Below are 13,700 nucleotides of genomic sequence, written 5' to 3'. Positions count from 1 at the left end.
GGGGATTGTGGATGATGATGAGGAGTGTGTATGACGAGGATTGTGGATGATGAGGAGGATTGTGGATGATGATAAGGAGTGCGGATGATGAGGAGTGTGTATGATGAGTGCGGATGATGAGGAGTGTGTACGACGAGTGTGAATGATGATGAGGAGTGCTGGTCTCCGGTCCTGTCTCTCTCGCTATGCTTTCTATAATAAGCGGTATTTGGGATGTGCTCTGTAATGAGTATGAGGGAAGGGGCCGGGCTGTGTGTAGATGGGAGCAGTGCCTCCTCCTCCTCCTCCTCCTCCTCCTCTCTCCAGTCCCCGGACTGACATGCACATGCTGCTCTTTCTGTAAAAGGGAGCCGAGTAGTTGGGAGGGAGGCAGACACAAGGAAGGAGGCTCAGCGATCACACAAGGAAGGAGCCTCACTCATCACTCATCCCTCATCACACAGACAACACACCATCAGCTCCTCCAACTTCTTGCCTCCATCAGATCGGAGGAGAGCTCCGATGATCTGCGATAATAGAGGATCGTCACCCATCCGATGTGCCGTGGGACAGTGTGGGAGGAGAAGTGACATTGGGGACATTGCAGCAAGTGACTGGAGGAATAGCCGCAGCCGGGATCAGGAGTGTACAGCCGCCCAATGACTTGTTAATAAGGGGATTCCACATAGATCAGCTGTGATTTGGGTCGTCAGCCTGACAATGGATATCTTGTTTTTTCTGCTTGGAGTTATCTGCCTGCACTTTTCTGGATCCAAAGTTTCAGGTGAAAAAGGTAAGCTTCCAATGTCCCATCATCTTCTAGGAGTTGTCACCATCCATCCCTCCAGGCAGGACAGATCCTCTGCTCCTCTCCTGGGCTCAGCCATGGAGACACTCTGGATGGCACATCTGGATTAAATCAAAGCTTTAAAAATACTACAAAGGCTTTTTTTTTTTCCAAGGCTCTTCATGTTTTGAAGCAGTGCATGTCCTCATGAGTTACCTACAGTCCCTACAGTCCCACTAGAAGAACATTCATATTTATTTAATAAGGACTTGATTGAAATTCCAATGAGAGGTTTTGCAGGGACGCTGAAAAGAAGGGGCACTATGGGTGAGATGGAGGGTGATAGATCTGTTATCAGTGCAGATCATTGGCAGACCAATGTGCTGCTATAGTGGGAGCCTTGTGCCCATAGAAAGTCAGGCAATGAAGAGACATTGCTGAGATAAAATAAACAGTGCAAACCTCAGACCATAAGAGGTCCCTGTGAAGTGGTTTTGAACTCTTCTTGTGTTTGCAGTTTGCTAGAGATAGCGATACAGCAGAGAGAGGGACAGTCAAGTCAGATTAGATGCCATTCCTCCATACCCTGGCTGTCATGGGTGGCAGGGGGGCTAGCTTCTTCTAAAACCAGCAAGGAGCTTCAAGAGGGATCTATGACACCAGAACAACCAAAAACCACATAGGTCTACTGGATCCTCCACCTTGCAACCCTAGATTTCCTATACCAGTTCTTACAATAACCATATATGTAACATATAGCAGTATAATGCAATCTCATGTGACCTGCGATCACACAAACACCGGCTGGTATTTTAGGTGCTTATCTGTCTATTCTTCCCTGCAGCTGGCTCAATCCACATTGTAAATTGGAGATCGCTCCTTTCTCTTTTTTCAGTAAAAAGTCTTGCTGACTTGTAAATAAGATTAGCCCCCATTGTATGGAAGCTAGCCCTTTAATTGTGGCCATGGCACGAAATACAATGGCACTACCGAATGCAACAATGTGGAATGGACATGCCAGGTCATCAATGGGAGCAGTAATCCCTAATTGGAGCTTTATATAGGCTCATAAAATGAGATTAGGAAATGAAAGGTAGTGGATTCATTTGCATAGCTAAACAGTGTTGTATTGTTACAGTGTGAGGAGCTGAGATAAAGTGATTGCTATACACAAAGGATACATAGTAGCCAATCTCTGGGGCACAAAGCACCGAGCCTGCACTGGTCAGAGCTGTCATTGCATATGGGACCTGGATCCACTGGCGGGGACACTCCTGGAGGCTTATTCTGCAGGGGGGACGGGGACACTAGTTGAATGTATAGTAGGCTCTGAGTACTTAGGAACCAAATAAGAGATCTTCCCTTCACATCCCTCTCACATATTCAACATGTCTCCTCTCTCGCTTCTTTACAGTATGGCAAGGGTGACATCAAATATTAATAATGGTGATCTAATTCTTCCTGGAGGGAGAAGCCTCTTCTCCAGGAAGGTCTTACAGACAGGGGGATAGAAAAATAAATAAAAGACATCTACTCTTTGTGGGAGACAAGCAGTTGTCATTGTTAATTATTTAAAAGTCCACCATAGTGGTAAATGAAGGGTGCCATGTGCCAGTATTGCTGAGTAACCCTTGGTGTCCCTACACATGGCACCCTCCATTGACCACTCCATTGACCACTACGGTGGTGGACTTTTAAATATTTAACAGTGACAACTGCTTATCACTCACAAAGGGTACATGCCTTTTATTAATTTTTCTCTCCCCTGTCTGTAAAACCTTCCTGGAGAAGAGGCTTCTTCCATAGTGGTCAGTGCCATGTGTAGGTACACTCAGGGTCACTAAGCAAAACCGGCACATGGCAGCCTGGTCTCCATTCTTAGCACTAAACCTGTGGATTGGGTTAACTTACTGTTGAGGATAACTCCCAAATACTGGCACAAGTTTAAGTTGACAGTAACATGGGATCACTAGAGTTGCATTACACTATTATCTTACCCGGCTAATACCATGGCATCATATAGGGAACATGGCATTGCTCTGGAAACATTACATAACTTTGGCAATGAGTTGACTTATCTGGTCTTAGTGCTCTGCCTTTAGGAATATAGAGGGTGCCAGGCTGAGGAGATGTATTTCTTCTCTGGGTGCCATATCACCCAAGGCTGTCCCTGATCACAACGCTAGGGGCTCAGCAAAGACACAGCAAATTTGCAGAACTGGCAGAAGAGAGAATGAGCCCTGTGATTTCAGAAAGAGGATTATCCATCTCGGTGTTGGAAAGGGGATTTCAGAAGGCAATGGCATCTTATGATCCCTGGCTAGCTAAGTGGCTTTGGCAATCATCCTTCTTTGACAATCCCCATGTGATTAAAAACTTTAAAGGGTAGCAAAAAACGCCTGGGGGGGGATTGGGGGGGGGGGGGTGATCGGAGTCACAAATACCCGACTTGTCTGCTCTCTCCACATCTCACAGGGACAAGCAACCTATTTTGCTTTAGCTTGGTGAATTATGTTGTGGAATAATTGGATCATAGAGGCATGTAAGATTCTTATTTGATCAAAGGCTGGCTTACCTGGCTTATGGTAGTGATAGCTCAGACATGAATTGTCTTGATTTTAGCTATAACCCCATTTTCACCTACAATATTATGAACCAGGCTATCCTATGATTGTAATTGTTCTCCAGCCATATTACTACGTCTAGAGTCATACAGCTATGTTTAGCATATGAAATAAACAATTAGTGCCCAGAGGGCTGAATTTCTTTATGTGATCTGCTTTACTGCCAGGGATGATGGCTCTTTTAGCTATGGAGGAGCTACAAGTCTCAGCACATAGACTGGTAGAACACGCAAGGACTTATAGTTCTTTGGTGGCATCTATGGAAGGCGTAGTAAGGGAAACATGGCTAGTTGTAGATGTTGTTTTCTAGATGGCAAATCTGAATATTTAGTCCATTACTGTTTTCCAGCAGAATACAATATTGATATCCTACCCAGCTCCCTCTCCCTCCTTTCTATAAATTATACTGTTGTCACTTTATCGATTTATATTCAATATTTTCCCAGCAAAAGGGACATACATTTTGTCACATACACGCTCATAGCTTGATCAAGAGAAAGGCTGACGTTCGGGGACATTACTGAACCCAGTTCACCCCAACGATCGGCCTCCTCCACTATGACAAATGGACTGATATGGCTATAGGGCCAGCTGAACTCAGTGGCAGGCAAGCTGATTAGCTGAATGATGGCCACTGACTGGGTGGCATTTATGTGTGAGCCAGATGCTTAACCTTCTGCATACATTTGTCAATTTTTTATAGCAGATGGAACCTGACTGTGATGGAAGCTGTAGAACTATATAATTCGTCTCATATTATTTGCGACGTGTTTTGTGTATTTATTGTGGTTTATTAGTTTACATGTATCTTATTCTGTTGCTTTTTTTATTTTGTTGATTTTATTTATCTATTTATTTATTGAGGCTTGCTGTTGCTTTTGTTGTTTTTTTTAATTATTATTATTATTTTTTGTGGCCTTGTTGTAGTTATGTTGTTGTCAGTGCTGATCGGTTTGTTTTTGACTTATGTGTGTGTGTATGCAGACTATTTCTATGGTCCATAAAGCTGAAGAGTGTATTACACAAGGGACATCCCTTATGCTATTTACTGATCGGTCTTGTAATGTGGCCTCCAGAAATAGAAATGTTCTGTCCTTACCATGTGGGGACTCTTCTTATTGTGTCACTCAGAGTAGGTTTCTTTTCACACTTATTTCTTCCCATTAAGACTGACAGCTGTGTCTTGGTTAACCCGTTTATTGCTGGAGAGTCAAGGATGGGGACATCTGGGGTAAACTCCCTCTGGGAGAGACAAGTGAAGTCCTTTCTGCAGAACAGAGAAGGGCTGATGACCAATAGCACAAGAGAAACCTCAGTTCCAAAGACATTTAAAACATTTTTCATACGACAAAAAAAATAATAATCAAAGGCTGCCCATACATTATACAATTTTCTTGTACAATTTTCCTTTAAATTTACCAAAAACATTTAATATGAGGTCAAACCTAAACACTTTCAATTTGTATGCAATCAGGCAGGCTCTTGCACTATATAGTTGAAGGTACATCTAAAGGAAGTTGAACAAGAAAATTGTATAATGTATGGCCAGCTTTAGATAGGGTAAAGTGTTTAGGTTCGACCTCATTATATGGTCTTGGTAAATCTAAAGGGAAATTGTATAATGTATGGCCATCTTTAGCTAGGGTAAGGTGTTTAGGTTTGACCTTATTATATAGTCTTGGTAATTCTAAAGTAAAATTGTATAATGTATGGCTAGCTTTAGCTAGGGTAAGGTGTTTAGTTTTGACCTCATTATATGGTCTTGGCAAATCTAAAGGACAATTGTATAATGTATGGCCAGCTTTAGCTAGGATAAGGTGTTTAGGTTTGACCTTATTATATAGTCTTGGTAAATCTAAATGAAAATTGTATAATGTATGGCCATCTTTAGCTAGGGTAAGGTGTTTAGGTTTGACCTCATTATATGGTCTTATTAAATCTATAAGGAAAATTGTATAATGTATTGGCAGCTTTAGATCGGGTAAGGTGTTTAGGTTTAACCTCATTATATGGTCTTGATAAATCCAAAGGAAAATCGTATAATGTATGGCCAGCCTACCAAAAATGAGATCAAAAACCACTGGCTGACCACTTAAAAAGATTCTATAATTAACCCATATTTACAGTAATATTAATACCTATTATTATTATTATTATTATTATTATTATTCGGGATCTAAATGATGCCAACAGGTTGTACAGCATTTTACACATAAAAACAGATGGTATGGTCAAAATACAATTCAATACAAGAGTTTTGAGCAAGATGTCCTCCTAAGAGCTTACAATGTAAAGTATCCTGTTGGCTTAAACTGTAGATTAATGTTGATTGCAGCATCAAGAACCTTATGGGGCTCATGTATGAAAAGTGTGCTAAGAAGAACATTTTTGTTCCTTGCAGCAAGCCATCAGCTTCTAACTATCATTTTCTGCAATCCAGAGATGAAAAAAAGGATCCTGATTGGTTGCTATTGGCAACAAAAAGCATTCTTCTTGATACACTTTTGCTACATTAGCCACTTTGCATCAGTTTTAATGGCGCGCCGCTGCTAACATCTGTTGCTGTTTCAGGAAAAAACATTTAGGTTTGTCAGTGGTATTCCCTGTACTTTAAAGCAGCAGCAAACATATGGATTGTATTAGCGCACAGTTCAATTCTTTTTGCAGATACAATCAGTCCCCCTGCTAATGTTTATCCAATTTTCTGCAAAAATATTATGAGCGATAGCCGCAAGGATCAGTAGAATCATAACACGTTTATTGCTGTTTGACTGGTAAGGTACTTATTGAGCCCTGGTTCATGATTCCGTAGAGTGCCAATGCTTGGGAAACATAAAGGCCTAGTTATCAAACTGAAACGTGCTCTCTAAATATAATTCTTATATGCAAAGTGGAGATGAACTCAAAATTGTTAGCGAAGTAAAGTGCGGTGAGTGTGTTGTGGAAAATATGGGGGTCTAATTGGGGAAACTGTCATCTACATGAAAATCTATACAGTAAATTATATATATCAGATTCATTCCGCTCTTGTTTTGTAATTGTTAACACATTTTCAATAGACATGGTATCAAAAATTGGATGCCTGGTATTATATTATATGATAATATATAATAATATATAAAATATTACCAATTTAATACAAATGACAAACGCATGACCAGTTCCTTGCATTACAGTATATGTGTAAATATGGATGCTCATAAAATTTGATTTTTGTCAAGTAAAGCTGTTTTTTTTGCTATCTTGAACCTTTAAAATGGACTTAGGACTCCAGCAAGATAATCTGATCCTTATTTCTTGAAGTCACAGTGCCACCTAGGCTTTCAACCTAGTAGTGCATGGAAGATCTGTAGGGTGGAAGACTTGGCTGTAGCCAGCTATACATTCTTATGCAAAAACTACTGTAGAGAGCTAACAGGGGGAAAAAATGCCTGTAAGCTTTTTGCAGTACACAATGTGAATGTTAAGCCAATGGTATTTTTTATATGCAATAAAATATTTCTGAATCCAAGCTAGAAGAATGTACTCTGAGCGACCTGTTATAATATTAACAAGTGTTCCAAATATTCCAGTATGTTGTAGAGAAGAAATGGAAGTACAAACTGAATTCAGTAGAGGCACAAAAAAGGTTCTCGCTAGCCGAACAGCTAAAAACTAGTAGGGTGCAATCGAGAGACGCAAGTGCATAGAGCTTGCCTTTGGTTGTGGAGCTATACAAACATAATATCTGTAGGCGTTTTGGCAGTAGTATTTTTCTCAAACAGCCTATCATGCTGCAGAAAAATAAGGCTCGTGGTCGTGATCTCATTTATAATGATGAGTAATAGTTCATATGTGTGTTTAGTGAGATTGAGGGCCTGATAAAGGTTGCACTCGCACCAATAAAGTGGAACTTTGCATAGTTGTATGACATGGAAAGAAACCCGTTCCTTAGAAAATGCGTTTGTAGTTGTAGAAAGACAGAAGAGGGAAATAGATGGTCAGTAGATTGTGATACAAATGCACAGCTAGGTGAAAAGGCAGCATGCCAGCTTTTGGTTCGCCAGTATCAGAATGGAAAGTATGTCCCAGCTCCCTGACCTTGTTCTTGATGATCTACAGCAGGTGGTCACTAGAACCACAATGAACAGTCCTCCCCACCTGGCTTCAAATTGTCAGAGGCACATCGTACTGTTATGTGCATGCACCCGTCACATCCCATCAATCACAATGTGTTCCAGAAGGAAATCGTATTGTGGTGGCACTGATGTAGCCTCCGTATTGAAGCCGTATGCTCACAAGTTGATAGGTGATTCATGCCCTTAGAAAACACTCTACACATGTTGGTTGAGTTTATGCTGTTAGACAGATTTCACATTCAGGTTGATCCCTGTTGACCTTAAGTATGTTGCGTTTTGTACAAGCCTGGAAGTAGCTGAACTTACAATTCCATAGTTATGTAGTATATACTGTATAACATAGTTATATGGCACAGAAACATATCAGAAATTGGAGTTGTTTTATGGTAATGCACAATATTGGTTGCAAATGCGTACATAGTAACTGCAATCTGGTTAGCTGGTATAATTTGCTCTATTTGAAGCAAGGAAGTAAATAGGTCTTCAGCCTATAATGTTATACCACAAAATCATAAAACATTCTGTTTTCTTACGACAAATAGAAAATTATGACTGTAAGTAAAAATAGCTTTTGTTAGGCCATGCATGCACAAAAAGATTGTTGCTGGGGCAAAGGTGTTGCGCTCTTTTACCGAATTGGCCATACACACTGAATGTCAAGTCTAACGTATATAGATGGTTATTACTTGAGCTGCACTTTCAAATTATGTGGTGATTAAGGAAAGGGCAAATGGTGACAATATGGATGAGCTGATAAAGTCATCGTACCATTACGCTTTCTCTTCCACCATTTTCATTATGATGGGGCTCATTGAAAAACTTGTGCTGGGGCAGATATCATGGAATTAGTTGCTCTTGATTTAAATACAAAGTGCCCATTTTGTTACCAAAACTTGCAAAACTGAAAAAAACATCTTCCTTCATTGAAAGAGATGTTGCCTGTTTTGAAATTATCTGGAAAGATCTATGAAGGAACATCAAGCCTTTCTAAATTGGAGACTCTATCTACAAATAGTTTTCATAATTTTTTTTCCAGCTTGGCCACAACTAATGTAGAGTAGAGAACCATTATAAAATGGACAGTTTTTGCAAACTATATTTGCCACAAAAAGATGGCAAGGTATCAACTGTGACATTTCAAAAGTAGCCTCCTCATCCTTACTGCCCTGACCATGATGCGATACTTGGTGCTCTTCTAAGCCTACTTTTCTGTGGCTCCATGCTTAAAATGCATACCAGGGTCTGCAGTTGGATTTTTAGACCCACACACGCTAGGGCCAATTTAGACAATAGTCATGTCTATGAAGTATATGAGTGTAGGAGGAAACTCATGCAACTACAGGGCGAACAGATCATGTAAGCTCCATGCATATAGTGTCTTGTCCAGGATTCAAACCAAGAACCCCATTGCTGTAAGACATATGTGCTAATCACTAATCCACTGTGCTGCCCATAAAGTAGACTCTAAGCTGTAATGTACAGGCAAATCCAACTCATTTGGATTCAGGCAAAATGTATGTTTTTTTTTTTTATCTTTAGTGTCTACAAGCTTAGTGTGATTTTTCGAAAAAAAAAAAATAGTCTAAAATCTAAATGACCGATATTATGCAGTGGTCACCCTAGTCCTCCTATATGCTCTACCTGACTTTAATGTGACTTTAAAAGCCTTTGCATGGTTTCTATCCTTGTTATGTGTGTTTGTGGAAACAAGGACACCTAAAGGATATAAGAAGGTACTACAAATAATGACAAATGTGATCAAAGATTTTGTACCTAACAGACAATATTACAGTATAAGCAATAGCCATATAATGCTATATAGGCCTCAAAACAAGGCACCTATTTCACAAAGAAAAGAATGCCTCATAGGTTTGGCCAGCTATTGATCTATCCAAGAATTTATGAAATCTGACAAATATTTAGTTTTTATATACTTCTGACACCCCATGTGTTTAATAGGAGACAATAGTTAGACAATGGAAACTATAACATTTGTTATAGGGCCTTGTCATTTAAGAGCCTGACAGTGTCTTTGTTTGGTTGATACCTGCGTTATCAGACTCATACCACATATGACTTTGATCTACCTTTGTACGTTACATTATCAGTAAAGACACAGGGTTAAATGCATACACCATCTGTGCAGAAATAGGATACCAAATGATACAGGCTAGCTGTCGCTCGAGATAAAGATAGCTGTTTTGGAAAAGTGGGAGTTAAAAAATAATAATGTGGCCACCGGTGGTCTAATAGACACTATAATTCGCTAGTGGATTGCATCAGAAAGAATTAATTTTAATTGTGCCCTACGGATAATACCCATTAAATCACTTAGTGGCTCAGGTGTTGCACTTGAAGGTTAACGCAGTGTTTCTCAATGACTATGTTAAGCTATCAGTATTGCTACTCATGTTCTTTTTTTTCCCCCTGGTGAAATCAAATTCAGTTTTAAAACAATTTATTCAAAAGATTATATAAGCAATGTTTAGAAATTGTCTTTTCTTAGCATTAGGGATTTTTAAAAACATGAACTAACTGGGCAGCACAGTGGCTAAGTGCTAAGTGGGCAACACTTCCTCCTAGCAGCCCCAGGACCGCCAGTTTGAATCCCAACCATGACACTACCTGCCTGGAGTTTCCATGTTCTCCCTGTTCCTGAGTGGGGTTCCTTTGGGTACTCCACTTTCCTCCCACACTCCAAAGACATGCTGGTAGGTTAATTGGATCCTGTAAAAATTTGCCCTAATATGTGTATGTGAGTTAGATACCTTAGATTGTAAGCTCCTTGAGGGCAGGGACTGATGTGAATGTAGAATATGTATGTGAAGTGCTGTGTAAATGGACATTATCTGTATTAATAACTGAGTCTACACATGGTGTCTTTTATGTTGCTTGGATCCAAATTAAAGTTGGGAATAGGCCATGGGCACAAAATCAAAATTAGAAGACAAGCTAAGATACAGTTGATACCAACCGTATCTATGGGGAACGTGCCATTTTCTATAGATAAGGTTGGTATCATGTACATTTAAGTTTGGTTTTTCTGCCAATAGTGTTTTCTCTCACCCAAGGTGGCTGAAGGTATCTGAAGATGTCCATAGACAATAGCTAACAAAGGTTCAGGTTTATCTTGTGTCTGTTGGCAACCATTTTTTTGTATAACATAAAAGAAAATACAAACTAGAAACAATACTGGTACGGGTTGTCCATAAAACAATTAAGTCATTTTTTAGGAATATGTGACTTATTAATTGAATAATTTATGGAGTCCAATTTCCTCCTAGTGCTTCCCCTCAAGGCTTCCAAAATTACTGTAATAATTATCTTGCATGTGCGTAGATGTGCATGTAAAAACCAAAGCATGCATTATTTATGGATGGCCTTTATTTACCTTTAAATGGTAATAACACCATATGGGCATCATTTCATTTTATGCATATTTGATTACTTAAATCTATGCTACCTACCACTTTTCTGCTTGGGCAATCCTGATCAAAAGTCTAACCTAGATTGATGCCAGCAGGACTTGCGGAGTCTGAAATGGCACTGTTTCATAGCCTTTGACATCATGGAGAGAAAATAATATGAATCTACATTGAAAACATACCTAGTGAGCATATATTAATAGCTGTTGGTTGAAAAAGAGTATTTGTTTTAAAAAAATGAAGGGAAAGATAGGTCATTTCTGTTGGATTGAGAAAAAAAATGTAAGTGTATTCTGTGGGGTAGTTGTAGGGTTTGGGATTTCTGCTGGAATGTATATGCAATTGCATATTGTTACAGTTCTGCAAAAAACTTGATTACACTGTGTCAATTTAAAGAGAGAGACCTGCGGGATGACCTGAGTCAGTTAGTGTTCTTGACAACACATTGTTGCAAGGCATTGTGGTCTTGAACTATAGAGACCCTCGCACAAGAAAGCATTTCTTTCTGGGGGTTTAGGAAGCTGTCAAATACAGATAAGGCTGTTGATCTAATCCCTTGGGGGATACCAGTTTGTATTAAAAAGGAAAAAATTAATTTCTAACTACTGGGATTGCTGCCAAATTATGTGACCTTACAACGGTGCAGATGTGGTGTAAAAATAAACCTCTGATAAGTGAAATCTACAGTCTGAATCCCACCAGAGTCGACAGAAAGAACGGAGGGTGTTTAAGTCTCCTCTTCCTCTGGGGAAGGGTGGGCTGTACATTACTATAGAATATCTTTGAGCTCTCTGTTCCCACAATGACATATTGTAACACTAGATATATAATTACGCGTTGTCTACAACAGTGGTGAGATCTTGGAGGAAAGATAGTCCGAGTGAACACATAACACAAAATGTATTCTTTAATCTTTGGGTGTGATTTTTTTTTTAGTTCTTAAAAAAAAAAAAAAAAAAAAAAACAGAAGCAGATAAACTAAGATCACTGCTGAGTAACATGAGTCAAAAAAATCACAGTTGTAGCAATAGCAGAATTTCCCAGTCTTTCTGTTTCTCAGAATTAAGATGTCATAATGCATTTACAATTTAAAGCAGAATTAAACGTTCCTTTAAAAAAAAAAAAAAAACATAATGTGCTTGTACTTACCGTAGAAATGGAGCCCTCCAGCACAGAGCTGTCACCACTCCTGGTGCTTCCATTTTTGCCTGGTCTTTCTTCCAGGTTCGGCCTCTCTGGCCGTTTGAATGGCTGGGCCACAATGGTGTTACTCCCACGCATGCATCAACATTGCAGCATGGTGCTCTCTGCTGTCAGGGCACATTCAGTGTACCGTGAATGCAAAGCTACCGCACATATGTGACTGATGTCATCGGCTGCAGCTAATGCACATATCTTCTAAAGTTTTGAAGGTATTCATGATATCTACGGGTAAGGCTTATTATAAGCTTACCTGTAGGTACAAGTTTAGACTAAGGCCGCGCACGCACGATCGGATTTTCAGACAGGAAATGTTGTATGTAAGCTTGTTGGTGGTAAGTCCGACTGTGTGTATGCTCCATTGGACATTTGTTGTCAGACTTTCCGCCAACAAATGTTGGCTAGCAGGTTCTCAGATTTTCATCCAACAAATGTTTGTTGTCAGACTTTCCGATCGTGTGTACACAAGTTCTGCACACGCATACTCGGAAAGTACAAGTCGGAAGCTCTCAGTCTTGTAAAACTATCATTTGTAATGGAGATATAACATATATCTTGTACATCACTACTTTCATAATTGTTGGCCAACATTTGTGTGACCGTGTGTATGCAAGACAAGTTGGAGCCAACACCCTTCAAACAAATTCCATGGTTTTGTTTTTGGAAAGTCCGATAGCATGTACGTGGCATAAGTGTTAACTATCGCTTTAAAGCTGAACTTCAGGAATTGAACAAAATTGACCTTTGCATTGGGGCCCTGTACTGCAAGGGTTAAATGCCGTTTAGTCTAGGGGTGCAAGGATAAGATGTACTACCCACCCAATCTCTCGGTATGGCAGGTTCCTGCGCTGTTCTTCTCTGCCAAATTCTCTGAATTGTGGAGTGTCCATGTACAGTGCAGGGCTATTAACCATGCATTGTACATGGAGGAGGCAAGCATGTGACCACAGCTGAGAGCAGCAAGAGACAACTGGATGAATGAGGCCTGCCAGAGCAAGATGTAAGGTAAGTTTTACACTTTAGCGCTACACCCGTGGAATAAACTAGCATTTAATCCTTGCTTCCTGTGGCCCATTTGTGGGGATTTTCTCTCACTTCCTGTGAGGGGCAGGACAAGATCTCCATGAGGACACAAAAGCTGACACATTTTCTAGCCTTCTCACACTATACTAGGGCTTGGACAGAAGTGTAGGCCCTACATATGGCCCTGCAAAGACCCAGGGGGTCCACAGGAGGAAAAAAAATTGATATAAATCGAATAAGGTGCTTTTATCTCCTTGCTACAGATAGCTCAGAAATGTTTAAGCTTGGTCATGTTCACTTAAAAGAGACACTGTCACTTTGCCCATACATGGGTAGGTGAGGGTATGTCTGGAAAGGGCATCCGTAGATTTCTATAAACTCATCTTACCTGTGTTTGCACACAGCCAGACCCGAAATTGGCTTTGTTGGCAAGCCAGGGGGGTATTGACACCACTCTTCTGGGCATGTGACATCCATTGGGCCTAGCAAATTACTGCTAGGCCTGGCAATCATCACAGGGGTCAGCTCACATGCTCCTCTATAC

General features: G+C 40.1%; 1 protein-coding gene across 3 annotated transcripts in view; it reads left to right on the top strand.

The window, feature by feature from the left end:
• Positions 1 to 320: 320 nt before the first annotated feature.
• NRP2 (neuropilin 2) overlaps positions 321 to 13,700 on the top strand; it is a 183,919-nt gene continuing 170,539 nt past the window's right edge. For 2 of the 3 annotated variants that reach the window (XM_077448523.1, XM_077448524.1), the window contains exon 1: positions 321 to 772. In XM_077448523.1, coding sequence (XP_077304649.1) covers positions 700 to 772 — 73 coding nt within the window. In that variant the 5' untranslated portion in view covers positions 321 to 699. The remainder of the gene's footprint in view (positions 773 to 13,700) is intronic. The other variant, XM_077448522.1, reaches the window with a different exon arrangement.

The sequence above is a fragment of the Lithobates pipiens genome, unplaced genomic scaffold (genome assembly GCF_037356315.1).
Source record: "Lithobates pipiens isolate NorthernLeopardFrog02 unplaced genomic scaffold, aLitPip1_a1.2 Scaffold_22, whole genome shotgun sequence".
In the NCBI taxonomy this organism is placed as follows: domain Eukaryota; kingdom Metazoa; phylum Chordata; class Amphibia; order Anura; family Ranidae; genus Lithobates; species Lithobates pipiens.
Note: the sequence above shows the minus strand (reverse complement) of the source record. Positions and strands in the feature narration are given on the sequence as shown.